A 14,537-nucleotide genomic window follows, 5' to 3' on the forward strand; every position below is an offset into this window, starting at 1 on the left:
CACACACACACACGCACGTGCACACGCACACCATGTTGTGCGTGTGTGTTAAGGCGCGCCACTGTCTCTCTGCGTTCTCCTCAGTGACACCGCCGTATGCTGTGGGAGACAGTGACATAAAAATAATTCATCTTCAAAGTTGTTCAGCCTCACTCTCAGACCAGATGCCTGCGTTGTGGAAAATTAACAAAACACTGTCAACTTTATAGTGGAAATTAGAGAGTAGGGTCCACAAAGATATGGAAGGCAGTCCCTTGAATGCAGAATGAAGTGCTTTGTATTCAGGTGCTCCACTTCTTTTTACACATTCATGATGCAACCTAATAAAAGAGCATAAACGAATCAAAGTTACAATTTATGTCTTTATTTTTATTTTTTTTTGGGGGGGGGGAGTAATTGCAATCAAATCAAAAGACAGAAGGGCTGGTGATTGAAGCAATCCGATTGGCTCTCAAAAGTAATTGACAGCAGATGTCTCTTTAATGCTGCCACAGTTCTCCATGGAGGAGAATCCTCCTCGGCCATTAAGGCGACGCTAATGACCACAGGGGAGCGGCGGGACGCGTGGCGCCGCCGCATTGTTTACACCGTTCACAAGTGGTGGTCCGGCGTCAATCGCTTGGCTAGCTGCTGTTGCTTTTTGAACATGTGTGTGTGTGTGTGTGTGTGTGTGTGTGTGTGTGTGTGTGTGTGTGTGTGTGTGTGTGTGTGTGTGTGTGTGTTGGGGGGGTTTTAGTCAGCGGGAAGGACACTGCTAGGGGACTGTTAAGTGGAATCCCGCTAAAACAGATAGTGTAATTAATTGTGGCCTTGTTCCATACGGCTCCCGTTCAGTGTTTGAATCCGTTAGTTTGTGCACTGGCCTGGCCTTGATCCACGGCTCTAATGGGCAGCAGCCCACGGTGAACAACTGTCTCTGAAAGAGATGTAGAGGAAATACATGAAGAGTAAACTAGGGTGAGTATGACGGACGCTGCTTGTGTTCCTTTGGGGCTCCATGTGTTTGGTTGCCGTGAGGCTGAGCCTCGCACGTTAGGGCTAGATTTGGGACGAATTAGACTCAGAAATCAGAGTTTAGATGATCATCCAAAGTGTGATAGGCAGAGGATCTTCAATCTGGTTTAACAGGGATTGGATTATAACCAATCATGTTGCTCAGGGCAGGGATCTTGCGATGCACTTTACACGGGATTGGTCTCTACTTGAAACAACCCACCGGTGGAAACACAACAAACGTGATCTGGCTGAGCATTCATCTGGGATCGAGATGAGGTCGGGTCACTAGAATGACAGCATGGCTTTCATGGACGGTATCACTCCTTGGCCAAAACTTTATCGGTAACCAGTGACAAGCTGAAACATTCTTTTCCAGACGACAGCGTTGTCAGACAAAGTAAAAAGTTAAATTCAAATGTGTTTGGTAGATTGGCCACTGTAGAATTACATTTGTTAAAATGGTCTTGTTAAATCTCCATCTTGCACTTGCGCATCATGAGTTCTTCATAAGAATACATCCGTTACAAAATCTGAAACACTGCATAACTTGGCACCTCAAACATTCTTGTATCCGACATCAGGGATGCCCAGATCTTCTCGGCTCTGTGTGTGCTTTTTTTTTGTCTGTGTGTGCCAGCTATTGACATTAATATTGTAGAAATTCAAAGTTTGAACGTGAATGCCAAATGCGGGTTTCTGTGGGTATGCTACTACTACATCAAAAGAGACGAAAAATCGGCTGAACATCCATAATAATACGATGCCAAAGCACAACAGCACAATAAAGCTTAAGGATTTTGCAGACAAAGCATCTGCCTCAAAGCATTTTGGTTGTTTTTCTGAGTTTGGTCCCGTGATCTTGTTAGTTTTGAAGCCAGAGGAGCCACATTTGGGTACTAGTGTAATGCTTGGACACACATTGTAACAGCACATGTTGGTAGAATTGTAAAGTGCTGTTTTAGCAAACCATCGCTTGAGGGGCTTTCTATTGACCACCATACTTATACTAAACAAAGTACTTGAATGTTGTCCCACAATTGGCATGGTGGTTGTTGTTTGGCAGACGAAAGCTTCAGTTGTTGATATACCGAAAAGGAAGTGTTGCTCAGATACAAACATGGCCTTTACTCTATAAAACAAAACCAAAATGATGTGATAGTCAAGCTTATAATACACCAGTGATATTGAAATCAGGATAATCCAAATCTTGCAATGTAATATTTGAAGGATTTGAGGTGTCTTCTTCCAATGCCAATCCAAGCATTAGTGGTATATTTTATTCTGGTTTCCATGGCTACCTTAACTGCCACATCTTGTACTGGCCACCTATAACCATTTTGAAGGAGCAGGCTGCTTGGAGCTGCATGATCAAAATAAGCTTTTTATGTCTGTGTCAGATTTTTTCTTTCCTTCTCAAGCGCTCCTGTTGTCAAACCCACAGCTCCCTTTTAGGCAGGGTCATGTCATGCGAACCTTGGCGAAATGCCAATCAAGGTTTGGTCCCTCTGACCCTCAAAAATCTTCTAAATAAAACCGGTTTTGGAGTGTGTGTGTGTGTGAACCCTAACCCTCACCCGGCCCAGAGTCAGACTGATGGACTCTGGGGCTGGGTGAGGCTGCTCACCTGTTACTCATTCAGCAATCAGTGAGCCCAGGTTAGACCCGCCATTACAAACCACACACTCAGAGGGAGACCTCCTGCATGGCAGCATGGAGCACCAGGCCATGTATCATTATCTGCCAACCGTGCAATAAACCGGCTTTAACACCACAGCCCTGTGTCCTTGTCTGGAGCAGCCCAGAAAATCCACCGAGGTAGAGTGTGGCATGGACCTTGCTGCAATGGGATAGAACGTTTTTTTTTTTCACTAATTATGGCTGAAGAAGATTTATCGTTGTCATTCGTGGCCGACTGCAAGTGGGCAAGATGTAATTGTCATGGCAGACAATGCAGATGCAGTCAGGGAACCGTTGCAGCTGGAAGTTTCTCCGCTTTCGTAATGACTTTGACTTTACCTGGTGTTAGACAAGCTCCAGTAAACCTTGGACTCAACTACATGATGAGCATCACCCCAAGAGCATCCATCTTTTACTAGGCATTGTTTTGGGGAGCGAGGGAGAGAGGGAGGGTAGGGGACAGAGGGAGGGAGAGAGGAGATAGAGTGGAGCCGTGTTCCCCTGACAATACACACACACACGCACACGCGCAAACAGACGGTCTGACAAGACTAATCTCACGTTAATTGCGGGGGATTGAATGTCAATTAGCGGCTACACGTGGGATTACATTGGGAATGAGGAGGAGCGTTTGTCACCTGTGATCTCCTCACTTGTTTTAGCTGTTTATTCACTTATTAAGTTTGAGGTTGCGGGGGTGGGGTTGAGGTTTGGGGTCCTGTGTGCGTCAGACCTCCAGCTGTGCACAGATATGTTTGTTCACAGCCCCCATCCCCCGATTTCTGAGGCTTTATTTACATGAAAGTGGAGCGCCACGGATTAGGGAGGGGGAAAATAAACAGGCAGACAAACTCAAACATTATGCTTTAGCAGCGCAGCGCTGTGGTTGTATGTCTGTGTTTACTAACTTAGGAAAAAGGTGATGTTTGGGTATTATATATATTTCAGTTTATGATACAAAGTACACGCACACAAATAGCTCATTATTTGTGTGCAGGCGTGCATGCATGCGTGCGTGTGTGTGTGTCTGAAAGATTGCAGTTTTGCGAAATAAGATGCTAACAATTTAGTACAAAGTTGATTGCCAGGGCAATCTAACCTATTTGGGTAAATGTTGAACCAAGACTATCCTGACACCGCTGGTGATTATATATAAGTGTGTGTACCATAGTGTCACATTCTGCTCTATCCATCACACAGCCAAAAAGTGGATCTTCCACACCTGCGGGGCCTCCGGTCCTGAGGGCCCGACCCCAAGCCAGTGCAGCAACTCCTACCGCTACACCAACGTCAACATCACATTGGGCACCAGGGGCCCCTTCAAAGGCATCCAGATGTGGAGGGTCCCCGAGACCGGCACCTACAGGTAGGACAAGAGGCCTGCATATTGTACCTTATTTAGCCACACTTAATATTTAACATCTAATGCTGGTCTCTTGACTATACTTGCACTGTCTTGCCTTACCTTGTTGCACTATCATCACTTTCATAGAGCACCTTACAAACATACTTGAACTCAACTGGGTCATCACAGGGTCAGTCCCTGCCCTGTCACTCATTCTCAACTGCCTCAGCAGACTAATGTGGACCTTGTTATTTGTTATTTAGTGTCTTTATCCTTATTCACTTTATCGTCCATGTGGATCTCTTTTTTTTTTTGATAATCCAGCTTGTGTTATATGTGTATGTTATGTGTGATGTCTCTATGTCTTTGAGCTACTTGGACCCTGAATTTCCCCTAGGGATCATTAAAGTCACTATCTATCTATCTATCTATCTAAGAGAAGTAGAGGAACAGGTTAGGGGTGTCAGAAGTGACAAGGTCAAAACATCAGTCCGTCACAAAATGTAACTGCAAAGGAGTTTATTTATATTTAGCGATAAGCGTTTATGGAGGAATAATTATGTATTATGGAGGAATGATACTGTAGTCCATCATTCAGATATTACTCAGATATTACTCAGGCATCGATGTAGCCTGGCAGCTCTGGAACCTCTCAGTTCATTGTTGATTTTGAAGGGGCGTGATCAACGGTCGCAGACCAAAATGCCTCTGGACGCGATTGGATAAACCTACTGCCACTCAGATCAACAAAAAGTGGGACAGCCATCTTGATTGTTTATGAAAATGCCTCAACGGCGCCCCCATTGGGTGCTGCTCTAGTGCAGTCATCATTTTAAACCCATATAGCCCCATATTAGATAAATATTGAATTTGCCTGACCTCAGGTCTCAGGCTCAGGTCAATTGGGATTGACCTGAGCCTGAAGGGATGTGGTGATGTGAAAAGGGCTGATTGAGCGTTATTAGTGTAAACATTAAACATGGAGGAGGTTTGACGTCTTCACTCAGAGTTATTTAGACTCTTTATTCAATGGTAGTCGTCTCGTATTTAAAAATGCAGAAGAGCGAGCTGAGTGATGAGACAAATCAAAAGGCGATAAATGTTTTAGAGATCCGGGGCTGGTAGCGTTCTATCAGTGCCAACTCGAGGGCTTTCATGTCTGTTCACTTTTTATGTTGAAGCAAAGTAATTTATAAAGTAGATCCTCCTCTTCCTCCTCCTTCTCATCTCATCCTCAACTTTAAATGCAACAACAGAAACACGTAGAACTCCACTCCGCAGGCCGGTATTCCCGACAATGCACCAACGTTGTCGTGTGCTTTTGGGAGAGAAGGGACAGTGCAAATTGATAAATACACCAAAGCAAAGACATGCAGGGCATGCCGTGTAAGATTGGAAAAATACCCAATTGACTTGTTGCTAAGTCCCGCCCCCCGCCATTACCATGACGAACCCGGACAAACAAACTAGACTCGATAACAAAAACATATGGAAAAAAAATGTCAGCTGACAGTATATCAGGTTTTGGAGAAGTTTTGGGCGAAAAAGGATTGAATTTCTTCCAGGATCAATCGAAAGGGACTACATTAGGCTATGGAGGGGTATGTTCAAAACTTTAAAATACATACAGAAGGTGACAAGCTTAAATTCAGTTGGTCTTCCGGCCTGCCGCACAGTCTGATCCACACTTTTTTTTGTCCCATTGTGGCTTGGGAAAAGGGGTGAAATATACCCCATTCTGCAGCCTCTCGGGATACCGACTGTCCGTGTTACATGTACCCCAAGCACATCGTTTGACCATGTTTATTTTTTTTTACACAAACAACATAAATCCACCATTCAATTGTTATATCATGCCTCCTCCCTGTTGTTTTCAATGGAGTTGTCCAAGCCGATGTCCGAGTATAGTTTAGGCTGGAATGTCATTGGCTCATCTGCGTTCCAAGGGCGGAGCTTAGCGACAGGTGAATTGTCAAATGCAGTAAATGCAGGAATGACAAATACACCTATAGAACAACATTGCAAACAAATATACAAATTGACAAACACATGGACACAAATATACATATAGATCGACATTATGTTATATACATATTTCAACAATGCGTTGTTCAGCCAAAGCCATAGTTGAATTATCCAGGGACAGGAATACACAAGTGCCCTTTCTCATAACACGATTAAGATGTTATTAGATGGCCCTTCATCCCTACCCTTTTATAAATACACACACACACACACACACACACACACACACACACACACACACACACACACACACACACACACGCATCAAGTATATGTACGTAGAAAACATGTGGGAAATACATACGCATGCCTCAACATTAATATCTCCTCTCATATCTATACGTTCTCCGTCATTGCTCATAACCCTGGCGACACATTGAGTGGAGAGGGAGAATTACCCCTAATCAGTTTCCCACAGAGCAGAGCAAAGGCCACTCTGATGGCGGCCTAATAGCCTGAAGTCACGGCGAGAGAAGATGAAAAAAAAGATGACGCACACATTTGTCATCATTTCGCCGAGCAACGTTGCCCCATTTGGATGTGGATGCTTTAAGTTTGCCGCCAAAAATAAATAAATGCACTCAGACATAAAAATCCATAGCAGTTTAAGTGGGTGGGGGTCGAGGTGTGGCTGCTAAGCATAGATCGATGCGATGAAATGGACCAGCTTGTGGATGAGGTGCAGTGGTTTCTGGGGTTAGGATAGTGTGACAGGGGCCAGGGTGTTGGACTCAAGGACCGAAGGTAGTGGTTTGATTCCCTGTGCCCGGGTTTACCTCTCAGCATCCTTGAGCAGGATGCAAAACCCTACGCACTGCTTAATGAAGGTTAGCGGCAATTCAGTAGGAGTCATGTTGGATAAAAGTGTCAATGAATGAATAGCAATTGGTCATTGTTTTATGTGACTTAATGAATAATTCAGCTGTAACTGTTCGCATTATTATCATTTCCGCTTTTACTATTACTACTAATAATAATACATTTGTGAGAGGATTATTTCAAATAATTCCTTAAGCTCTGCTATGAAATGATTACAAAGACACCGGAATGGACAGGGGCAGACAGGCCAAACCTCGTTTCGAACTCATTAAACATTAAACAGCCGGTTCCGAAAAATATACAACCGAACGAAAACAGAGTCAGTGGGAGACGGACACACATAATCGCACACTGAGATGGGAAAAACCCACGCAAACACACTTCACATAATGTGATATGCTAAAAAGTCGTTGGCTAAAAGACGAGGCTGTAGATGCATGCTCTACACAAATATGACTCCCGCCCCCACATGGGCTGGCAGAGCCAGCGGAAGATGTTCACTGACACAGGGTACAGACAGGGAGGACCAGGCCTTTTGCCCTTCCAAGAAGTCATTAGCCAAGCAGCTGAGCTAGCGAACAGCAGTGACAAGCTTTTGGGCTTTTTTCTCTATCAGTTCCCCTTTCTCTCTCGCTCTGCTCTCTCGCTCTCGCTCTCTCTCTCTCTCTCTCTCTTTCCCTCTCTCGCTCTCCTCTCTCTCGCTCTCACTCTCTCTCTCTCTCTTTCTCTCTCTCACTCTCCTCTCTCTCACGCTCGCTCTCTCAGTCTCTTCCCCAACAGGCAAGTGGAGGAGAGAAAATGATAAATAAATGCAGTACAATACAACTTTTTTTTCTTTTTAGCTTTTTACCAGCGAGAGTCAAGACTCATTGGACATATTTGAGGGGGAGAATGTAGCAGTGTACACAGTGTGCATCCGTGGCTTGTGAAGCATGTTTCAGTGTGTGTGTGTGTGTGTGTGTGTGTGTGTGTGTGTGTGTGTGTGTGTGTGTGTGTGTGTGTGTGAAGATATGGCTAAAACCCATTACGTGTGTATTAAATGGATTGGGGAGGACATCCGTCTCTGAGAAAATTGCAGGAGGAATGATGGCGTTTGTTCGGGCGACGCATTACAATCCCAGTGATTTCTTTCTCTCTTCTATCGGCCATATAGGTTAAGTGCGATAAACTCCCACACTGAATGTTGAATTTCTTCAGTTGGTCAAAGTAGTTTAAAATTTGGCTCCTGCTATTTATCTTTTAAGGGCAAAAGGACAAATACAAAAAGCATGGGCCGAATGTGACTTTATTTAATGAGACTGGAAAGAGATTTACTGCATCATTAGGATAATTATCCTCTTTATCAGCTCTTCTTTTCCTCTCTTTGTAAATCGAATACATTCATTTGTCTAAGAGAGAGAATGGTTAGATATTAATGTTTTTTATGTTTCTCCGTAGGAAATGAGATGGACTTTATTAATCCCAGACAGGAAACGATTATGTGTGAGGAGTGTGGTTTAATATAAATAAATGAGTCACACACTGAAAATGTTAACATTTGCAATTACAAGATACCATATTTTAACATGAGATGACGTACAAAGACACCCACACAGGCCAAAGTAGTCAAGAGTCACCCACACAGGCCAAAGTAGTCAAGAGTCTGCTCGCCGTGCCCTGGTACAAGAGCAGAGCCATAATGATTGTTCTGAGTGACACCTGTGGTCCTTCTGCCATGACGTTTCCGCATAAAGACTTTGTGTGCAATGTCATATTTTGGTCAAATTGTGATATCTAACCTAACTCTACTCTCCTAACGCTGTTGATTCACTCGTGCCTCATTGGCTAGATCCTAAGCCAATCAGAGTGCTTTCTACATTCCATAATCACTATCTGCCACGTAACAAATGTATGTAGCTTCAGTTGACCACACTCTTCTGCTGCTGACCGAGAGTTACCCCCCCCCCCCCCCCCCTCCAGGATCACGGCGTACGGGGCGGCGGGCGGGCGCAGTGTGCTGGCCGTGACCGGGTCCCATGGCGTCTCCATCACGGCGGACTTCCGGCTGCAGAAGGGAGAGCTGCTGCACATCCTGGTGGGACAGAAGGGGGAGAGCGCCTGCCCCAATGTGAGTGGCTTCACTGTGCTGCGGTGTGGTGGGCTGGGTAACACTTTACCACGATGTGACCTTAATTAACCGTTCATTGATCACGAGTTAGTGCAGTACTACTACAGTTATTATGAAGCAATAGCAAAGGGGTGAGGTCAAGGGGGTAGTGGGTGAGGCAGGGTAAGGTTTTTGTATTGTTGTTCAGTTGTTGTTAAAGTTACGAGTTTCTGAGAAATGATATGGACCCGAAGTGAACTGACAGCTGTGTGCTCAAACATCGCTTTCTCCTCCATGTTCGTTTCAATCTGGACTTCAGAGAGTCAAAGCCAAAGTTAATTTTCCCCAATTCCTTTTCCCCCAATTCCTTTTACCCCATGGGCGAGATAAACCCCACTAGGAGTCTTTACTCGTTGTGGTACCAGAGAGTCGGAGAACCCGACGCAGTCTGTAAGATTCATAATATCAGAGAATACCCCCATCAGTTCGGCCGCAGCGCAATGAATGATTAAAGATTGTAGCTACTACTTAACAATCTTGTTGATGAGCAACATTTAGAAAAACTTGTACTTTTAATTCAGCCTTGGGTGAAATCGAAGCGTAGTGTGTACTGAATGCATGTTGATGATGATACACTCCTTATAGGAGGTAACTAAATTGGCGCAACACCGGCTTCCTCCATCTTCTGCACAAGCTTTTTAAATAAATCGCCAACCTGAAGTGAGTTGACAGCTGTCTACTGAAAACATCTTTCTCCCACCGGAGCAGCCCCTCCGCCGCCCGTCCGTATATGGCATTCCCCGCCGTGGCGCAATGAATGAATAAAGATCGTAAACACGTCGGGAGAAAAAAACATTTATTTTGACAGATGTGCCTGAAGTTACTACTTTACAACCTTGTTAAGACCCACATGTAGAAAAACATGTACTTTTAATTCAGCCTTGGGTGAAATCAAAGCGTAGTGTCTATGTGCTTCCACCTTTAATGAATGCATGCCATGCACGCTCCCACGGCCGGTACACAATTCTTAACTTTCTTCGTAAATTCTTCGTAACTACATTCACCAGCTTCCTCCATCTTCTGTGCCACCTTTTAAAATAAATTGCTGTTTCTCGTTTTCCAACGGTGACAACAACAACACGACTATCGTTTCCTTCTACTTCCGGCTCACAGCCCCGGGAAAAGATCTCGAGCATGCGCAGAATGCAATTCAATGCATAATCCAATCTCATTCCGTACATGCACACTTAACTCGACTATGAATCGAATTATCTAGGGGTCTTAATTCGACTATGAGAAACCCAATTCAATTTGATTTTAGCTTGACTAAGGTGTATACATGCATCTTAGTAATCCAATAATAGTTGGACTAACCCAATAATTAGACTTTCTTGAGTGTCATGTAAACGCACTGACTGATACCATTAGTAAACAGGAAGACCATTAGTAAATTATAACTAGACAGTTAAGGGTTAATTAACTGTTAGTTAATGTTTATTACTGCATTAACTAATGTTACTTAATGGTTAATTAATGTACCCTTATTGTAAAGTAATTGCAAGGGCTTGGTTTGGTCTAGCTTTGTTGAAAGGCATGGAATTCTGCACCTTACACAATTTCAACACTTAAAAAAATAATGATTACACTTTTAGATAACATGGATTTAGAGGCCTAATCATTTTTTTTCTCTAAATACAGCCTAGGAAATTCCCACCCTTAGAAACACAGCATCCGAACAAAATCAGTGGAGTTCTGACAGTCCCCCTATTTAATCCCTTTTCTGGTAGAGTATCATTACTTTAACAACTGCCCAATGTGTCCTTGAATTCTATATAGAAATATGATTTGCTTCCTCCTGAAATAGCCTCGTCCTTCATAGTCCGATTGTAACCTACCTAGGAAGCCTCCAATTCGACCAAACAAACCCATAGTTCGGATCCGATTTTTGGCACAAAGGAAACCTGATCTTTTCCCGATCTCGTTGACGCCATGTTGCCCTGTTGACATTTTCACGCCTTTCTTTTTTTTGTGCACTTTTTCACCTCCACTTAGTGGCCATGTTCTTAGTCCGTCCGGTGGGGGTCATGGCTGGCTATTATGGTCGGGCATGGCCCCGCCACAAACAGCTCTTGACCCGACACTTTCTCCCACCCCCCCCCCCCCCCCCCCCTCAGATCACAGTTCACTGCACTAAACACAAGTTTTCCCGGACACTTTCTGTGGGGCCCGGAGGCTCCATCAGCAGTGCTGACATCCATCATTTGAACCCGGGTTTCATCACACACACACACACTAACGTTGCAGGGGGAAACCAAAACGTTTGAAGTGTAATATTCTTCAGGATATTTAATATTAGGGTGAATTGTGAACCAGGTGAGAAAGTTGAAACTGAATCTCTTAGACCCTCTTCCCAGAAAGCAAATCAAAAAGACGTGCTGAATTGGAGAATATTTTCTTTTTGTGTCAGGGCTGATATCCAAGCCTCACACGTTGGAGGTATCTTTCGAAATCACAAGCAGCTCAAACCTATCATGGTCATGTATGCAAATATATGCAAATAAACCAAATGTGTCAGAACGTGTGAGGTGTACACAGATGGTAGGACGTTTTTCAGAAGTTTATTGGACATTTATAGTAGTCTAACTACTTATTATTCTCCGAGCAAAAGGGAGAGGAGGAAAAGCACCGGAGGAGCGGTTCTTCCATCCAATTGTCTGGATGATTGATTTCATTTAAATTGGGATTGTTTTGTTGTGTTTGTGTTTTTGGGCGCAGGTTTGTTTTTTCGGGTACCTCCGTTGGTCTATCAGACAGAAGACCACAGTTATTCGGGGGGGGGGGGGGCCGTTTGTCATTGAGTTATTACTTTTTGACGCGCTGCGTCGAGAAGCGAGCACAGTGCAGGAAGACGGAGCAGAGCCTGTGGCTTCACGGGGCTACTGAAGTCCTTTAATGCGGCCTCCTTCGGGGGGGGGGGGGGGGGGTGTGGGGGGGGGTGGTGTGGGGGGGGGGGGCGGCAGGGTTGCCTGGGGCTCTCCGGAGAAGGGGAAAAGTGATTTGTTCCGTTGAACACATTCTCTGCCTCACACACCTCCCAGTCGTCCCATGGGTGAGGGAGGGAGAGAGATGGTGCTTGTCTTGTCTCTACAAAGGCACTCACTCACTCTCCCCGGTGTGTGTGTGTGTGTGTGTGTGTGTGTGTGTGTGTGTGTGCGCGCCTGCGCCTGTGTGTGTGTGTGTGTGTGTGTGTGTGTGTACACACACACATACAGATTCATGCACTTAAAGGTGCACACACTGACTTTTCAAATGTGTATGCGTAGGGTGGGCACCTTCATTACCTTCTCACTCACCCGTCAATCACACTCACTAATGTACTGCTTCTCTTCATCCCCCCGACTGTCAGGAGCCTCGGTCCAGGCGTACAATGCGTCAGGGATCGTGCATAGGTGATGTGCACGTGCGCGCGCGCGCGTGTGTGTGTGTGTGTGTGTGTGTGTGTGTGTGTGTGTGCATGTCTGTGTGTGTGCGTGCATGCGTGCGTGCGCGTGTGCATACATACATACATTGTCTTTTTATTGCAGCCGTGGGAGCGTGTCACGGCTGTGACCTGTCACTCTGGAGAGCAGCGTGTCAGAGCTCAGAGGTGGCGGCGGCGGCGGCGGCGGCTCACGAGGGGGCTAATCTCTTGGCCTGCTAATCTGACAGCTCTTGCTCTCTCCCATCTCACGTCTGTCCTTTCTCTCACTCTCTCTCTCTCTCTGTCATCTCTCTCGACTCTCTCTCTCTCTCTCTCTCTCTCTCTCTCTCTCTCTCTCTCTCTCTCTCTCTCTCCTCTCCTCTCTCTCTCTCTCTCTCTCTCTCTCTCTCTCCCTCGCCTCTCTCTGTGTCCTTGCAGTCCAACATGGTGCCCAGTAGGATCTGTGCTGAGCAGAGCTCCCCGCTGGTCAACAAGTCCCAGGTCAGGTGGGGCGGCGGGGGCGGAGGCGGAGCCACCTACGTGTTCAAGGTGAGCAGCGTTCACCGTCGCTCTTTCGACCGTCCCCCGTACAGCGAGGTTCACACGACGGTCCTCTCCTCTCTTTTCCAACACGGAGAAGGAATAGGTGCCATCTATCCGCTTTTTGTGTTCATGACGAAGCAAGGAGCCTGCAGAGTGAGCAGACAATGGCAGCGGCCAAGGACTGCTTGTTTATCTAGCAATAAAAAGCAGTTTCTATCCAAAGTACACTGAATTGAGGACGCTCAGAGGGTACCAGAGACCTGCAAGCAAAGCTATGATCAGATTACAATTAGCTTTTGCTTTCAACCAGATTTGGCAAGAGCGAAGTGAGTGAAGAACTTCAATCCGATTGGCTGGAGTTTTATTTTTTAACAATGTAAGGGCCGCGCCCATATCTGGATATAAATCCCAGCCCCGCCGGAGTCGGGCGGATGTACATTGTGAAATACAAAATTGAAAATCAGGATAAACCCCCTGAGGCCACGATGTAGTAATAATATATAATAATATTAATAATCACGCATCATTATCTGACAAACAATGGAAACAATGGGCCCATTGAAAGCAGACGCTCAGACGCTCGTGGGGGCCGTTTTTAATTGGTGTCGTTTACACGACCAATGAAGAAATGAACGAGCATCGCTGCGGCGATTACACCCACAATGCAGCGGGGTCGTATTGACCCCCTGGGTTGTGAAATACAAGCGTGGCATAATAAAGAACACACATTAAAAAAAACACAATAAGGCAAAGGCACCAAAGGACAAGGCTGAAACTACGTCCAGACTTATAATACCCACTTAGTTATTTTGGGGGGCAAAACGACCCCGTCAATGAGCCTCTATTGATATCGCCGTGTGCAAAGATGGCAATCATCCCTTTTGTAAAGGTCTGAGAGGACAACAGCTCTACCAACCAATCGTCAAACGGTATCCGCTATTGAGTGGGTGACACATCCTGTTTAGCTGAAGACGACCGTGTGGTGGAGCTGCCGGTTGGGTTCCAGTAGCCCGCTGCTCCACCGCCCGCTGCAGCCTGGGCCCCCCGATGAGCGCCTCCACAGGGGGATGTGAATGTGTCCCCCGATAGCAGCATGTGGCGCCTGCGTCTTGAGAAAAGCAAAAAAAAAGCGAGCAGAACATGACCTTGCCCGAGGCGTCTGCGTTTCCTGTGGTTGAAGGAGGGAATTCTGAGTATGCATAATCAAATAATATCACTGATTTGTGTGTCACAGACTGATGTGACTGATGTGTCACAGCGTCATTACGTGTGTGTTGTGTGTGTGTGTGTGTGTGTTGTGTGTGTGTGTGTGCGTGTGTGTTTTTTTGCGAGTGCGTGCGAGTGTGAGTATGTATAGCCTCATCAAAAAAGTGTTCAAATCCTGTGATCCATGATTCATGAGTGTGTGTATATATATATATAACAACCAAATGGTTACGTTGCTCTGGTAATGAGCCTGGCGTCGGTTTACATTGTGCGTCGTTTCGCTGTTGTTGCATGCAGGTTGTCTGCGCTAAAAAAAAAAAACACTTACGTGTGTGTGTGTGTGTGTGTGTGTGTGTGTGTGTGTGTGTGTGTGTGTGTGG

The 14,537-nt window shown here is 45.5% G+C and overlaps 1 protein-coding gene across 1 annotated transcript in view; it reads left to right on the top strand.

Annotated features, from left to right (window-relative positions):
• alk (ALK receptor tyrosine kinase) overlaps nt 1-14,537 on the top strand; it is a gene marked incomplete at both ends in the record, with an annotated part of 301,524 nt that overhangs the window by 263,492 nt on the left and 23,495 nt on the right. Inside the window, 3 exons of the mRNA XM_084481688.1 lie at nt 3,874-4,039; nt 8,822-8,969; nt 12,847-13,054. Coding sequence (XP_084337814.1) covers nt 3,874-4,039; nt 8,822-8,969; nt 12,847-13,054 — 522 coding nt within the window. The remainder of the gene's footprint in view (nt 1-3,873; nt 4,040-8,821; nt 8,970-12,846; nt 13,055-14,537) is intronic.

Source organism: Micromesistius poutassou, assembly GCF_964030765.1.
Source record: "Micromesistius poutassou genome assembly, chromosome: 17".
Classification (NCBI taxonomy): domain Eukaryota; kingdom Metazoa; phylum Chordata; class Actinopteri; order Gadiformes; family Gadidae; genus Micromesistius; species Micromesistius poutassou.